Here is a 17,455-nt window from a genome sequence, read left to right on the forward strand (position 1 = left end):
AGTGGTTTTCAGATCTTTGCTGAATCCAAATGGCATGTGACTGCATCCCTTGTCCTTCCCTCACTAGAAAGGATTGCAAGTTTCTGCCTCCGTTTTTTGGCTTCTCTGGATCCGTGGAGAAAGCATTCCTACCACCCTTGTGCTGCTCTCACCCACGTGTGGGATGAGGGTTATCACGCACAAAAACCCGCTTGCTCCCACATCAGGCATGCCAGCTCTCCTATGCCCCGAACCCTGCCTTCCTTCCTCAAGGAGCATTTTAGCCTAACGTTTTTGCCTAGTTCCCTTCATCCTTACTAAAAAGCGAGTTGGAAGAGGGTAAAGATTAGTAGGAGAAGGTGGAGTATGTTTCATTAACAAGCATGGCAACTGGGAAACCAACATATGTGCATAACAACTTTTTAACACCGTTAATACTGTTTCCTTCATGACTCCTTTATACATGTGCAAATTAATTATGCATCTTTTTTCTTGAAGTATTTCAAAAAGGAACTCAAACTGATATTTATAAGAATAACTTCTGAGGGAAAAACTAAGTCCTGAATATCAGGGCTTAATTAAATTTTCAGTGTTTTTTATTCTTCTTAAATTATTTTCTTATCTATAATTCAAAATAGCAGTGTTGTTTTTCATAAATAAGAGAGGCCAGCATTTCTCAAGTGATTAAAATATATTTTGAATTAGTAAAAGAATTCAAATTCTGCCTTTAAACCATAGTTTCAGCCATTTCCTAGTTTCTTGGATTTGGCAGCATATATCTTATTTTGGATCAAAAAAAGATGGTCTCTAGTTGCCTTATTCCATGTAATTGGGTAGAATAAAAAACGGAAATAGCCACCCCTAAGAGTTGATTAAGATTATTTTCTCTCCCTCCAGAGAATGACATTGAAAATCCTTTGGTGGCTTTGGGCTGTCACCTGACTTGGAGATAAGTTTGGTTAAACTGGTACTTGTCCACGTTACCACTTTATGGCACTAAAGGATAATCTAAGGCACTCACAAAGTCATTTTTAAAACTTGAGTTCTTCTACTAGACATTGTTTATGTCCTATTACAGTGCTGGTTTTAATTCACCTTTCTGGCCAACTTTTGGAGACAAAAATTTGTACCTTCTAATCAAACTGTTCTTTTTCCTCCTCCTTCAGAGACCAATTATCTTAGTTAACTTTACTTTCCTCCCTTTTCTTCACCTCCCTCTCTCCTGTTCTAGTGGATATATGGTCTGTGGGATGCATTATGGGAGAAATGGTTCGCCACAAAATCCTGTTTCCAGGAAGGGACTGTATCCTTGTACCTTTTGCTGCAGCCTTACCTGTTTTGTTCTCTCTCCCTTTAAACACATAATGATTTTACCAGGAGAGTAAAGATAGAAGCAAAAAGTTGGGTAAGTGGTGTAACTGCAATTAAAAAAAAAAAAAGTGATTATTTCTATAATCTGACCAGTACTGAAGATTACGTATCTCAATAGTTTAATTACATTTTTGATGTTTTTTTTCTTAAATTATTTTCTTATCTATAACTCAGAATAGCAGTGCTCTTTTTCATAAATAAGAGAGGCCAATGTATCTCAAGTGATTAAAATATATTTCGAATTAGCAAAAGAAGTCACTATTTGCAAGTATTACCCATCTTTTTTCTAAATCCATTTTATGCTTCGACAAATTTAGGCATAATCATTTCTCTTCTTGCCAACATTCTTAAGCTTCTGTCCACACCTATATTGATTTGAATTACTCTTGACACTATATCCAGTCTTAAGGCACATCTTCCTTAAAACATGAACTTCCACATTTAAAAATCATAATTAATAGTCAACTTGCTGGAGGTCAGATGGGTTTAAAATAGGCTTTCCTTATTTGACTTGGCAATGTGACTTAGATAATTGCTTTTCCAGTGAAATTTAGAATTAAAGAAATGAACAATGTGGGGGATGTAGTAAATTTTTAAAAAGCTGTGTTGATTTGCCTTCTACCACTGAGTCTTTAGCTAGATTTCACCAGGAGTTGTTTGGACAGATAGCTCTGATTTGGAATTTTTAAATGAGCTGGTGATATGAAATATGATAAGGAGCCCAAGTGCAGATGTAAAAGTCAGTGAGGAAGCAATGTAAAGATAGTATGTCTTGCTTAAGTTAAATTTCACTTAAATATGGGTAAATAATTTCCACATTAAATATATTGAAATTAATTCATTTTCCTATAATTAAAATTATAATTTAATGTCTTAGTCATGACCATATATAAAAATTAAACTAAACCATAGAAATCCTTATTGAACAATGGATTAGATACATGCTGTATTTTTGGGTGAAATTGTTTCATTAATCTTTATATGAAGTTATTATCATTTTGTAATTAGAACTTACCACCAGTAATAAAGGGATCAGAACACTATAGTAACTTCACTAGACCATGATGATCAGACACAAGTTTGGGGGCTGATGGAGCTTATTTATGGGAAGAAGACTCATACCAATATTTTAACATAAAGAAATGATTTCAGCATTTACTGGAAGTAACATCAAAGTTTAGTCTATGCTAATTTATACCTTGACTACTTCCAAGATTCTTCACAGACAAAGCAAAAACAACAACAACAAAAATAATCTAAGTGAATAATTCACTTAGAATTATTCAGAGTAATTTCTGTTGAATTTCTCTGAGGCTGAAAAATGATGTTATAGTACTCTGTCATCATAATCAAAGTTATTCTTCTCTCTGAACAGAACTTTTTAATGTTCCTATTAAAAAATCTGGATTCTAAGTAAAAATAGTAAAACACCTTGAAAAATTGGGAGATCTTAAGAAATTATTATTGATAACTGAAGTTTTAGCTATTGTCTTGTGTTAAAATTGTCTTTTCACTTTGAGGAACATCGTGTGGGTTTCTTGACTATTGACATGACCCAGATGATATCACAAGGTAGTTTCTTGATTAAATTAAAGTGTTGGCAAAATACATACATACATATTTACTTTTCCATTCATTAGTTTGCTAACTTTTGTAATATCCAAAGGAACATTTAGAAAGTAATTGTTTTTATGTATCTTAATTATATAGTATCTTAATTATATAAACATGTACTATTATACACTCAATTTTCATTATGGTTTTATGATTAAAACCTGTTTCATAGCATATATGTTGACATAATAATAGTATTACTAATAATTCTTCAGTCCATGATGAATTTCAAGTTAGAGAACAATAAATATGCCAGGTCTCTTATTTTCTATTTTCTTTACATAGTCCAATGATCATATAAGAGGCATCAAAGACTACATTTCATTAAGATCTTGTTTCTTTTAATAATAGCTTATAGTACAGCAGTTTTATGATACTTTCCTGGAAGTTTGTTTGTGTTTTTTTTTTAAGAACTATTTAGTCACTGACTCCTTCCACAACCTAACCAGGGCGTGGTGTTTTCTTGATCACCAAAGTCTCATATAATATCAGTATAGTTTGTATATACTGTAATATCAGTTCTTTCTTTAAACCTGCATCTTTTTTTAAATTAAACGTTTTATTTTGTGTTGGAGTATAGCTGACTAACAAAGTTGTGATAGTTTCAGGTGGGACTGTTCTGAAAAATTGGGACTCAGCCATACATATACATGTGGCCATTCTCCACCAAACTCCCCTCCCATCCAGGCTGCCACATAACACTGAGCAGAATTCCCTCTGCTATACAGAAGGACCTTGTTGGTTATCCATTTTAAACAGATATACTCTTTCTACCTTTTTATTTCTATTCTACTTCAAATGGTTGCACCTTTTTTGAACAAGGTCAGGTGGTATTCCTTTATTTTGAGTTCTGGCTAGAGTTCTCTGGATCTGGAGACTGATATAAATAGGCACACCATATTTATTTGAAATTTCTGGACCTCAGGCATATTATTTCTGATCAAAGCTGACAACTGAGCTGCTAAAACACTATTTCTTGCCTTTCCCTCTGAGGACGTGAGAAATTTCAGTTAGAAAGAAAAGAATGCACTTATAATCTTCCCAAGAAAACAAGTTATTAAGGGACAGGGAATGATTTGCCAAAATACTATATATTTGAAGAAATAAAGAAAACATCCTCAGATTAACTAACTATCACATTTTTCTAAGCTTGATGAAATGAAAATTTGGGATAATCGAAGTAAGGTGAACAAAAATTGGAGGTTGTGGATTATTATATCTATCTAGTACAGATAGATAGTTTTAATCCTTCTTCTGTCTTTGAAATAACTTTGCTTATTTCCTAATAATCTTTTGCAACTAATACATTTTGTTATAGTCTGAGTCTTCTACCTAATATTACAGTAATAAAACATTATCTCAAATAATACATACTTTACAACTTTAAATAAAGTCAGGATTTAAAAATAGTCATTCTTTCACACCCATAAGCAAATTGCCAATAATCACAAACTCTTGAAAAAATAAGACTTAACTTCTTTTTCGGTGTATTTGCTTAAGAGAATACTTTTCACCATGAATTTGTTAATTTTCTTCCCTTTATTACTTTAAGAAAATCTGAGTAAGCTGAAAATTCTGAGATGATCTGAACAGATGGAAGAAGGATGGAGTTAAGAGGAAATTCCTCTCCCAGGAAATTTAGAGGAGGCCAGAGTATACTAGAGTGGGGGTCCCAAACCTCCAGGATCTAAAGCCTGATGATCTCAAGTGGAGCTAGTGTAATAATAATAGAAATGAAGTGCATAATAAATGTAGTGTGCTTGAATCATCCTGAAACCATCCTCCTCCCCATCCCTGGTCCATGGAAAAATTGTCTACCATGAAACTGGTCCCTGGTGCCAGTAAGGTTGGGGCAGGATAAGGCATAACTGGGATAAAAGGTCAGAAGGGTATATTGAGAGGGGGCAGAAAGTGAGGGAGGACACAGAGAACCAGCTTTGGTGGTGGAACAGAAAAAAATAAATTGAGGTGATGAACCTCAATGCCTTGCAGAAGCATTTGGGTGACCATACGCATAGCTCCACCAGGACTGTCGGTTCCCCCAGGAGTCCCTGTCCCCCAGCTTTTCCTTATCCCTCTACAGTTCTGTAGACAGAGTACTGGAAGATCTTTAAAAATAATCTGAACTAATTGAGAGGGTAAAACTACAAACAACAGAATAGATTCCTTAGTCATTACTGTGCTATTCCATTCCAACTGCCCTTGGCCTGATTAGCTCTTAGGACGAAGTCCACGAACAGTGATAACCTATTGCGGGACTCTCTCCCTTCAGTAGTCAGATGAGACTCCAGAGCATAAGGGTTCCAAGAACTGGCTCTGGTCCTCTTCATTTTAGTCATAAATCATCTCCTAGGAGTTTCAATGTATTTTGTATAATACCTCCTTTGCCAGCCTTACAGAATTGCTGTGATGATATAATATATATATATAGATATATAGTATCATCATTAGATGTTTAGATGTTTACAAACATACGTGTTTTGTGAGATAAGTTGCTTCAGTCATGTCTGACTCTTTGCAACTCTATGGGCTGTAGCCCACCAGTCTCAGTCCATGGAATTCTCTAGGCAAGAATACTGGAGTTGGTTGCCATGCCTCGTCCTGACCCAGGGATTGAACCTGCGTCCCTTATGTTTCCTGCATTGGTAGATGTGTTCTTTACCACTAGCACCACCTGGGAAGCCCCTTACAAACATGCACATACCTATAAATAACTTTAAAATATAAAGAACTCCAATATTTATGGCATGGAATTAGTTTGGGGGCACCTTAGCCCAAATATAACCTTCAAATTGAATTATATAAACTATTAAAAAATAGAAATGACCAAAAGACCACCTAGAAAAAAAATTCTCAAGTGATGAGAAACCAAAATTATCTGTGAATTAGACAGTGAAAGGAAAGCAAATGAGTAGTTCGTCACTTACTGAAGCACTTCTGCAAGTTGATGTGTAAAATGAAATGAGGATAATTACCCCAATCTTCAGGGAGCTTGTATTTAATTTGGTGATAATGTGAAACATTCAGAGCCAAGTGTTTACTATGTGTTCATCAAAACATGAAAAGTTTAAAGAAAAAAAAATTTTTTTTCCAACATTAGGATTTCTTCAGATTCCCTATTTATACACACTGCAGAATTATAGAGATTTTAAAGATGACAATTTAAAATATTTTGGTGCAATAAAAAATGACTTAAGCCTTTTTATGGCAGAGTATTTTGAAAATTATTAGTCTACAGTTTTACTTATAGTTTAATGTAAAGCTAAAGATTTTCTTCTTTATAGTAAGTTTCAATGGATTTTATTCTGTTTTGTTAAAAAAGAAAATCAATGGTATAACATCTCTAAAAAGGTTAAAAAGGTTAAAAATTAATATGATGCCATAGAAGTTATAAAGAAAGAAAACCAAGTTGAATAGGTAGACCCAAGGAGAAAAATCTTCCTCTGTTTCCTGGAACTAGAATATTTAGCATTGTGTTCCATGAGTGTTGTTTCTTTTTCTTAGTTAGATCCACAGGTGCAAAATATGTACATTCACAGTTTATTTATGCATATCGGTAGTTTTTCATAATTCTATCTTTGCACTAAAGTTTAAAACAATGTGTTTTTGTAAAATATCTAATTAAATTTTGAACTTCTAAAGCAAATATTTTAAAGAAATGGTGTTTTGATTTTAAAAAACCATATTAAATCTTCTTCTATTGTACTTTGAAGTGCTTGTTGAAAGATTTATCAAAAGCCATTGTCTGAATCCTATGCTAAATGAAGATATAATTAGGTTAAGGAGAAAAGCAGTGTGGTCTCATAATTGTGTTACCAGAACCACATAATCTCCTAGACAGGAAACATTTGTCAGCTTGCTGGATAGAAGCTCACATAGTCCAAAAAATATTTCATCATAAATCACAAAACAAGCCACTGGGGTGTGGAAGTAGCAATAAAGTGCTTTCTATATTTAGATTTAAACTGACACAACCTTGTTGTTGTTAAGTCAAGTCTTACTCTTTTCAACCCCATGGACTGTAGCCCACCAGACTCCTCTTGCCTATGGGATTTCCCAACCAAGAATACTGGAGTGGGTTGCCATTTTCTTCACCAGTGGCTTCCCTGGTAGATCAGTGGTAAAGAATTGCCTGCAAATGCAGGAGATGCAGGTTTGATCCTTGGGTCAGGAAGATCCCCTTGAGAAGGAAATGGAAACCCACTGCAGTATTCTTGCCTGGGAAATCCCATGGACAGAGGAGCCTGGCGGGCTGCAGCCCATGGGGTTGCAAAAGAGTCAGACATGACTAAACAACAACAAATATTTAGATTTAAACTGTCACGAACTATGTTATTTTATTTCTATCTCTCGACTAGAGTAGAAAAATGATAATTTAGCATAATCTAATGCCTGACAAATGACGCACTTGAGATTTTCTCCCTTAGAAGACTGATAACCGTATTTTAGTAACATCAAAACTTACTAAACATTCCTTTTAAGGAAAGCAAATCAGTCTCTGTGTACAACAATTACAGATGAATCTGCTTTCTCTGGAAATACTGATGATGAGAGGAATGTAATGATCAGAAACATGGAAGGAACTAGAATTCTGCCTGGGTGGCATTAGTGTACAAAAATCTTATGGAGACTCACATACCATATCAGACTGTCTCAGAGAGCAACAAAATTCAGTTTCCAACTGTGACTGAATTTGCCAATTTTTTCCAAGGTCTATGCACAGTCAGTATTCGTTGGAATATCTTGAAATCTTCATAAAATAATGCAGTCTCATCTTGATAAGCATATAGATGTATTAGTTGAGGGAGGACTATCACCCCTCATCCCCAAAAGGTTTAAAAAGATCTAGTACCAAATTCTTTTATTACCTATTTCTTGTTTTAGTTGTGATGACTAATTAATAAAATCCCTCACTGGTGGCTGTTGCAATGACGTTCTCTTGACATTTCATCCTGTCTTGAGTAATAAAAATCTATATAAACTCATGTGCACCTACTCCCCCTTTTGTAATTTATAATGGTGGTGGTGGTTGAGTCACTAAGTCACGTCCAACTCTTGCGACCCCATGTACTCTAATCCACCAGGCTCCTCTGTCCATGGGGTTTCCCAGACAAGAATACTAGAGTTGGTTGCCATTTCCTCCTCCAGGGGATCTTCCTGACCCAGCGATTGAACCCTGAACCCGGGTCTGCTGCATTGCAGGTGGTCTCCTGCATTGCAAGCAGATTCTTTACCAATTTAGCTTCCAGGCCGGGTATAAGGCTTAGCATTTCTGTGGCAAAAGTGTGGGGAGTCTGGAGAAACAGTGAATTGTGAGGAAAGTTAAATTGAAATTGGAATTTGGAGAGGTTTCCAGGGTATTATAACTCAAAAAAGGTACATTAAATAAAGAAAATGGAATTCAGTATTTTCATCAGTAGTTCAGATCTTGAGTTTGTATCTCTCTGCATTATTTTCACACAAAAGCTTTGTGATCTATTAAGTCTAAAATTGTAGCTTCTATCATGAAGTTATATTTCCAAAAATGTTCTGCTGTTACTTTGGAATATCTGTATCCTGCAGAACCACATAAGTGAGAACTGGGAGACACAGCAGTTATTAAACCAAGTATCTAGAGCCAAGTGAGATTGAAGTAACCCCAGAACTAAGACTTCTTGTAGGTCATCTGCTGTTACTGTTGTTGCTGTTTAAAGGCATAGATGAGGGAGAAGAAAACACAAGGGATTCTATTCTGAAAGAGGAAAATTGGTCAGTTTTGCAAGAGTGGTCAGGGGTCATAGATTCTATTTTAAGATTATTATTTGTATTAGAGAACAAGATAATTCCGATTTAGATAATGGAGAGAAATTCTGTGGAGTCAACTGTGATTTAATACGTGGAGTGCCTTTCAAAGTGGTTTCAACAGTGAAAAGGATTGCTTAGTGAGTGGTAAGCTTCCCTCATTGGAAAAATTTCTTAATTATAGACATTAATATAAGATATAGTATAATAGTATATAAATATTAAATGAATAAGCCTTCTCTCTATATATTTAATTCTAATATATATATATATATACATATATATATATAAATACATGATACATAACAGACATTTATTGAGAACTTACTATATGCCAGGCAATGTGGAAGGATCTTTACCAGGCATAATCCTTTTAAGTCTTAAAAAAATTTTTACATGATAAATGCTATCTATCATCCACGTTTTAGAGGATGAAAAGAAAGATGCAGTAACTTGGCCAAGTTGATACATTTAGAAGCCTGGGCTTCCCTTCTGGCTCAGACAGACACAATGCAGAAGATCTGGGTTTGTTTCCTGGGTCAGGAAGATCTGCTGGAGGAGGAAATGGCAACCCACTCCAGTATTCTTGCCTGGAGAATTCCATGGACAGAGGAGCCTGGCAGGCTACAGTCTATGGGGTCACGAAAAGTTGTACACGGCTAAGTGACTAACACACACACATACAGTTAGAAAGCAATGGTGTTGGTTCTGCAGCAGAAAAAAAAATGAATATCTGCCAGAGATAACATAAAAGATATTTTTTCATTAAATAAAATATAGAAATAGATGTTTTTTAACTAGCAGATAGGTTTGTGGCAGAAATAACCTATTCCCAAATGTTTAAATTGATGCAGGCAAGAGAAAACCTTGCAAAAAAAAAAAGAAAAGAGAAAACCTTGCTTACTAAGGCTTTAGTTCTCTTTCTTTTTAAAAAAAATCTCTCTCTCCCACAATATCTCTAAAAAATAGATACATAGTAAATAACAACTTAGACTGGTCACTTTGATGATAAGACTATTTACAATTCAAAAGCAAATTTTGTTTTAGAGAATTTTTTTGCCCTTTAATCAAAGTGCTCACAATACCAACCTCTTGTGAGACAGATATTATCTTGAATTCCAAATGCATTAACAATAAAGGGATGCACAACTGTTTGCTCTATCTTTTCCTGATCTTTTTGCATGTCACTTGCTTTCCTAAAATGGAAGCAAGACAAATTTGCTTCTCTGGGTATGCTTGTCACCTTCATAGCTATAACCGTTTCTTTGCAGTGATAACTCTGTTTAGGTATTTGGTCAAAGTTTGCATTTAACCTGAATGAGACCTTCACCTGGGAAAGAATCTCGAGGAATTCTGTAAGGTCACTGCCAAATTGCAATATATAATTGGAAGAATAAGTGAAGCAAAATTCTAGTGTGCTATCTTAATGCCTTTCCCTATTTGTTCCCCCTCAACTTCCCTTATTCTTCTAGGTTAATTTTCCTCATAAGAATGACCTATCTTTCTTTCTGAGTTTTCAGTAGAAACACGTGAGTAACCAAGGACAGTTAGAAAGCAATTGTTTTTGTGAGAATAAGACAAAGCTTCCTGCTTAAAAACATACTTCTTTGGTGAGAGTCAATGAAACTGAACCAGCATATTCCAAAACACCCATTCTTGAACTGGCATTTCACTTCCGGAAATTTATTCATGTTTATAAATAAGAGTAAGTGTGTTTTGTAAAAGAAACCCTTTCTTCTGAGGTTGCAGGCAGCTCAGTCTTTCTTTTTTTTTCTTTCTCCAAGTATGGTATACAAAAGAATGAAAGAGAAACCAATTTGCATGTTTCCCACATTAACACAATCTAGAATAATTTACAATACAAATCAGTAGGATTCTAGGAGATGAATGCAAATTAGACCTTTTAAATCAGAACCTAAATTAATCATTGCATTATAATTGCAAAGTAATATTATCATGCACTAGGTGGCATTGAATGGCATGGTTAGTTCAGTTGCATAGCAGAAAGGGCCCTGACATTCTTGTGTTCTTCCCACCCCACTGTTTTAAAGCACTGTTATCCAGTCAGCAAAAGGTCAGACTATTGCTCCAAGGCCTGGGTAGTGAAGTGTTTTTGTTTATTTGCTGTTCTATTCCTGTCTTCTTGTTTATCTTCATTTCATTTTTGTTTTCAGTTGACATGTGGTCAGTAGGGTGCATCATGGGAGAAATGATAAAAGGTGCAGTGCTGTTTCCTGGCACTGATCGTATCCTTCTTAGAAGCCAGTGGTCTCTATGGGTAATATTTTCAATCGATTCCATTAGGTTTCCAATATAATACTATTGATGGTATATCCTTACTGCCCTTAGAGGGGTTCTATGAAACTCCAATGTCAAACATTTACCAGCTGGCATCATGGTAGAGTAACCTTGTCTGCTAGAAAGATTGTATGTAGATAATATTGTAACACATATGAAACATTTAAATGCTATCAAAAGATCTACCTTAATTCAGTCTTATGAAGCTAATAACAATTATATACTCTATTATGTTTTACTTTTTTTTGTTGTGAAAGTGTTAGTCACTCAGTTGTATCAGTTGTTATATCCATAGCTAGATAATAAATGACAAAATCTTTTAGTTTAAGACTAAAGATTTATGCTTTTATACCGTAAGAAGTATTCATTTGGCATGGAAATCTTTTATCAGTTAAATTTATATTCACTCATAAATGCAATCAGTTTATTATTATCACATATTCAGAGAGCATTCATATGAATTTCCTTTAAAAAATGATCTCCTAAAATAATTTTTCTCATGAGACAAAGTGCTCAGGGCTGGTGCACTGGGAAGACCCAGAGGGATGGGATGGGGAGGGAGGCGGGAGGGGGGATCGGGATGGGGAACACATGTAAATCCATGGCTGATTCACGTCAATGTATGGCAAAAACCACTACAATATTGTAAAGTGATTAGCCTCCAACTAATCAAAATAAATGAAAAAAAATAAAATAAAATAATATTTCTCATTTCCTTAATTTCTAGGAATAATAGCTCCATTACTGCTTTTATTCTCTCCACATTATTAACAAGTACAATGATTAAAACCTCATTAATTAATAATGATTACATGAAATATCCAAAGGAAGCAAATGTATATCACTTGGTTAAGTAAAAGTGATCTCTTAAGCAGCTAATAATTAGCAAGTAAAGATTCTATAGGCTTTGCAGTATTAAAAAGATATGGACAGTGTGATTTAGTGTATGGGTTTATAATAACATTTTATTTAGTCAGTTAATTATCCTACTCACAGTCACTTACAAAAATATTATGTTATTATCGTACTAAAGATAAAACGATCATTACTTAAATGATCATCTTTCGAAAGCAAAATAGAGCCTATAATAATGGGGTTTTAATGTATAAAGTAAACCTAATTAATAACGTTGTAGCCTAACCATGTAATTAGCCATTTACTTTGGGGATTAATATGTAACATATATTAAGTGCATGCATATATTCTCTGTATTGTAAATTTACAAACTGACTGAATTAGGCACTCAGTTTTTGTGGATAAAAATCTTAACATGAAATGTTTTATTTAGTTAAAAATAAAGCTGCACTACTTTTAACTCTATTCTTACTAAAAATATTTTTTAAGTTTTATATGACACACATTTATTTCTAAAAAATTTATGCCTATTTTGCAGCATTGTCTTCTGTATATACGTTTTACTAAATAGTAACTATAAATTTACCACATTCATGTTTATGTTAATACTGTTTAAAAGTATGTTAGCATGATAAAAACTAAATTCCTTCAGATTGAAAAAAAGCAAACAAACAAGATTTCTCTGATACCCTGTGGATTATAAACTTGAAGTTGGACTTTGAACAAGAATATGAAACAGTTAAGTTTTGCCTAATTTTTAGACATTTGATAAAAACAGACTCAATCTATTAACTTTGTACTCTTTGATATTTTAGAAGTTCATTTTGCTTGAATAATTGATGATTGAAATGAATTATTTGCCACCTATAAATTGAAATGATTAATTTTCATTATTTTTCTTAAAATTGTTAAAGAAAATCAAATCAGATTTCCACAACTGAGTTATTAAAACAGATTAGCATTTCTTAGAATCCATTTTTTTTTTAAAGTTGCTTGGTTATCATTTCTTTACTTGATACCAAAATCCTTTATAAGTAAGCCTTTGGGTTGCTGCTAATGTTAAGAAGTCTCAGATTGTCCTTTTAATACTTGAGCTTGGTATTTTTATTTTTGGTTATTTATGGAGCTCTTGTATAGGGATATATTTGTAAATTTTGGGAAGGGGAAAAGGTAATTGTTTACTAAAGTGTCTTCTCTGAATGTCCGATGTGGTCTTTTCATAATTTCAAACATGTTGGTAATTTCAAATCAGAATTTTTCAAGCAAACAAATTATGAACACTCATTATTATAACGTTAAACTCTTAAAATACAAGACAGATTACTTATTTTTTGAAATGCCCTATTATTAAACATGACATCTGAAAGTGGCAATAAAATTATATTGAATCTACTAGATATAGTGTGTGTAGTATACATCTATACAATACATTGTAGGCAGCCTTATTATTTTTATTTAGCATATCATTTATATGAAGACATTCTCAAAATAAATGATTGATAAAATCAGTGCAATATGAGCTATATATGTCTTCTTAATACATAAAATAACAACAAAACTTAAAAGTATGGTCTTATACCCTTTATTTTTTATACTTAAACAAATACACATTATTTTTAGCCTTGAGAGATTTAGCTAACCAAAAACAGTTCTTAACATAATTCATTTTTATGCTACTTTGTTTGTAGCTGTATTTTTCTGCTGTGTGCTTGGTCACATAGTCATGCCCGACTTTTTGTGACTCCATGAACTGTAGCCCACCAGGCTCCGCTGTCCATGGGATTCTCCAGGCAAGAATACTGCAGTGGGTTGGCATATCCTTCTCCAGGGGATCTTTTCAGCCCAGAGATTAAACCCAGGTTTCCTGTATAGGAGGTGGATTTTTTACTGTCTAAGTCACCAGGGAAGCCCTTTATTAGTAGCTGTACTTTGATATATTTTAATTAAATTTTTATTCAAATCAAATGTGTTTAACTTTCTACAGAAAAATCAGAATTCAACTACTGAGATACTTCTCTCTTGGGAGGTTCCTAATGAATTTCACCCTGGCAGACACTTTTACTTTAAAATTACAAAATATATACTATGCAAGTGAATTAGAAGAATATTAAATTTATAGCTTTTGAAAAGATCAATAAAATGAGCACACATATATTACCACTCAGGTTAAAAAAGCAGAACATTATCAATACCTATGGACTTTTGTGTGTGCTCCTGCTCGGTTATATCCTCTCTCTTCCCCAGAGGTTACCACATTCCTAAAGGCATGTTTTTACAATCTCTTGGACTTTCCTTATATTTTTACCACATACATATTTATCCCTAAACAACATATCATTTAGTTTTATCCATTTTACATATTGTGCTATTATTATTTTGTGACTTGCTTTTTTTTTTGGAAAGCAAGTTTTTTTGAAGTTAGCATTATATTTTTAAGATTTATCCACGTTGATACATCAGAAATTGTTCATTCATTTTCATTGCTATATAGCATTCTAGTTTATGAATGTTCTATTAATACAATAAATCTGTTCTTCTATAAATAGACTTTGGAATATATTGAGTTTTTGTTTTTACTTTTGTAAGCAATGAATTTATGTTTCTAGGCGCACATGAACAAGATTCTTTATGATAAATGCCTGGGATCATTGTTATTGTTTAGTTGCTAAGTCATGTACCGTGCCACTCTGGGATTTCCCAGGCAACAATAAGAGTAGGTTACCGTTTCCTTCTCCAGGTGAGCTTTTCCACCCAGGAATTGAACCTGAGTCTCCTACTTGGCAGGCGGATTCTTTACCACTGAACCATCTGGGAAGTCACACCAGAACTCATAGGTGTGCACATTTTAAGCTTGACTATGTGTTGATAACATCAGATTGATTTCCAGAGTAACAGTATATGTATAAAAGTAACTGTCTGCTCCACATTCAAACCAACTCTTGATATCATCAGATTTGTTTTTAAATTTATTAGCAATCTCTTGGATGTAAAATCCTATTCATTGGAGATTTTATTTATATTTTCTTTACAAGCATATTTTCCTATTTACTGGCATTTAGTATTTCCTCCTGGTAATATATCTTTTGTTTTTTTACAACACATTTTTAAATTGTATTTTTAGAAACTAATTTGTAGGAGTTCTTTCTTTATTCTGGTACCTAACCTTTGTCCATTTTATGTGTTGCCAATATCCTTTCCCTTATTTACAATATTTTGCCATTTTATTTTATATTGATTTTGGAATTTGCAATTTGCTTTTTTTATAGTTCATGTATTTATTTGTCTTTCTTAAGAATCCTTTGATGCGTTTATATTCTCTTTAAGTTTTGGTGTGAATGTTTTAAAGTTTAATCTTTTATATTTAAGTTTCTAGTTCACTTGGAAATGATTTTTGTGTATGGTGTGAAAGAGGAATTTAATTTCCAGTTACTGACTGAGGAAGAATAGCTAATTCTTTCATGGTTCTATAATTCTGTCTTTGTCATAAGTTTTCACACTTAGGGGGAAAGGGTGTTAGATTCTTGACTCTGTATTCTGTTTCATTATGAGTTTGTTTTTTTTTTTTTAATCTATCTCTATACCACAACTACCCTTTCTTAATGAATACAAGTGTATACTACACACATATCGGATAAATATCTTCCTTCTTTGTCTTCTTCAGAAGTACCTTAGATATTAATAAGCTATTGCTTTCCCTCAAATATTTTAGAATTGGCTTGCTAACTTCTATAAAATGATCCCTATTTGCATTTATTTTGGAATTGTATTGAATCTATAGTTCAGTTTGTGGAGAATTTCTGTCTTAATTCAGAAAATTTTTATCTCTTTCCTGAGCACACAAGGATCTTACCACATACTAATAATTTAGATCATTACTGTACCAATTTAAATATGCTATCTATGGTCAGTATTTTAGTTCTTTTCTTTGAACCTCATAAGTCAACATTATCATTTGGTTATGTAATGGTAGAGTTTGTTTAGATTTACCCTTATGATTATAATTTTCTTGGCTTATCAGTATTTCTTGCAATTTGACCCTTACTTTGGGATTATTTTCTTTCCTTCTGAAGTATATTCTTTAGAAGTTCTTTAGAAGTCTTTGATGATAAAGCTGTTTTCTGATTTGTATTCCCTACTAGAAAGATAATTTTGTTGGATATAGAATTTTAGATTGAGAGTTATTTCTTCCAGCATTTTAGAAATGTTTTTCCACTGGTTTTATCTTTTTAATATTACTGTTGAATAATTAGCTGTCAGTGTGATAGTCATCTTTGGACATACTCTGTCTTTTTTCCCTTCTTTCATTTAGTAATTTTTTTCTTGATCTTTGGTTAGTTGCTGTTTCTCTCCCATGTGACTAGGTCTGGATTTCTTTTTATTTACCTCTCAGGATTCCCTTTGTTACCTAAATTTCAATCTTTCTACAATTCCTGGAATTTCTCAATTTTTGTTTCTTTGAATACTTTCTCTCCCTACTCTTCAAGTTATCTCCTTGAAAAACTCTAATTGAAAATAAAATAGACATTTATTTATTCAACAAATATTTTGAGCACTTGCTATGTGCTTATATCTAGTGATATACATGTAAAGAAAACTGATAAAAATCCTTGTCATCATGAAATTTAAAATAAAAGGCATGGTATATTAGAAGGTCTTAACAACTAAGGGAAAAGAGGGATCAAAGTGCTAGGGTGGAGGAGGCAGGGATTTTCTCCTTTCTTTTTGAATTGAAACATAAAAAGTTTTGTCAAGTATGCCTCATATAGCATGTTTTCTTTACCTCATATAAACTTCATTGTCCCTTCTAAACCTTTTTCTTACATAGTGTTATATCTAGAAATGAGTGTAATCTTTCAGAGAGGTTTTCACAGAACAGAGTAGAGAGTTACCAAAACTGTTCAATAGAATTTTGTATTTCTTTTAGTGTTAGGAGCTGTTTGTATCAGGTACTTTGCTTAAACTCATCTTACTTACCAATTTTAAAAGATGTCAACATTTTTCAGTTACAAAATACAGGTATCAATTTAAATAATTTCGAAGACATCTTCCACTTTCAAAATGCAGGTAGAGTCAGATCTAGTCATTATGAGGCCAGAATATAATGCAGTTGGAGGAAGGTGTTATGTAAAGAAAAAATTAATATTACAAATACAAAACTAGGCACAGAATTTTGTAAGAGACCTGTACAAATGAGTGGCCCTAAAGATTAACCCTCAATAGTTTAATGAAAATTCTACACTGTGATACATATTAACATATATTGAATTTGCTTATATGTGAATAATCTCTTCAATATTTTTTGCTTTGAAATATCAGCCTCTGGATATTTCATGTTCCACAGTATTCCATGAGCAATCAGCTGCCAGTGAACAAATAGCCTTTTACTCAAACTGTCAGCTTTGACTTTTTCAAAGTGTTATTAGCTTATAATATTTCCCCTTCCTGTGCTCATTTATAATGAAAACAGATGTTATAATTTTTCATTGTCACTTATTCATGTTTCTAGAATTTGAGGGGGACTTTCAAGATGAAAATAACACTTTTCAAATGAAAAAAA

At 33.2% G+C, this 17,455-nt stretch overlaps 1 protein-coding gene across 3 annotated transcripts in view; it reads left to right on the forward strand.

The window, feature by feature from the left end:
- MAPK10 (mitogen-activated protein kinase 10) overlaps positions 1 to 17,455 on the forward strand; it is a 164,171-nt gene that overhangs the window by 80,116 nt on the left and 66,600 nt on the right. The window contains exon 7 of one of the 3 annotated variants that reach the window (XM_065914234.1): positions 1,211 to 1,282. The exons of 1 other annotated variant lie outside the window; for it this stretch is intronic. In XM_065914234.1, the coding sequence (XP_065770306.1) occupies positions 1,211 to 1,282 (72 nt within the window). Of the gene's footprint in view, positions 1 to 1,210; positions 1,283 to 10,919; positions 10,992 to 17,455 lie in introns of all 3 variants that reach the window. One more of the 3 variants, XM_065914235.1, reaches the window with a different exon arrangement.

The sequence above is a fragment of the Muntiacus reevesi genome, chromosome 22 (assembly GCF_963930625.1).
Source record: "Muntiacus reevesi chromosome 22, mMunRee1.1, whole genome shotgun sequence".
In the NCBI taxonomy this organism is placed as follows: Eukaryota; Metazoa; Chordata; class Mammalia; order Artiodactyla; family Cervidae; genus Muntiacus; species Muntiacus reevesi.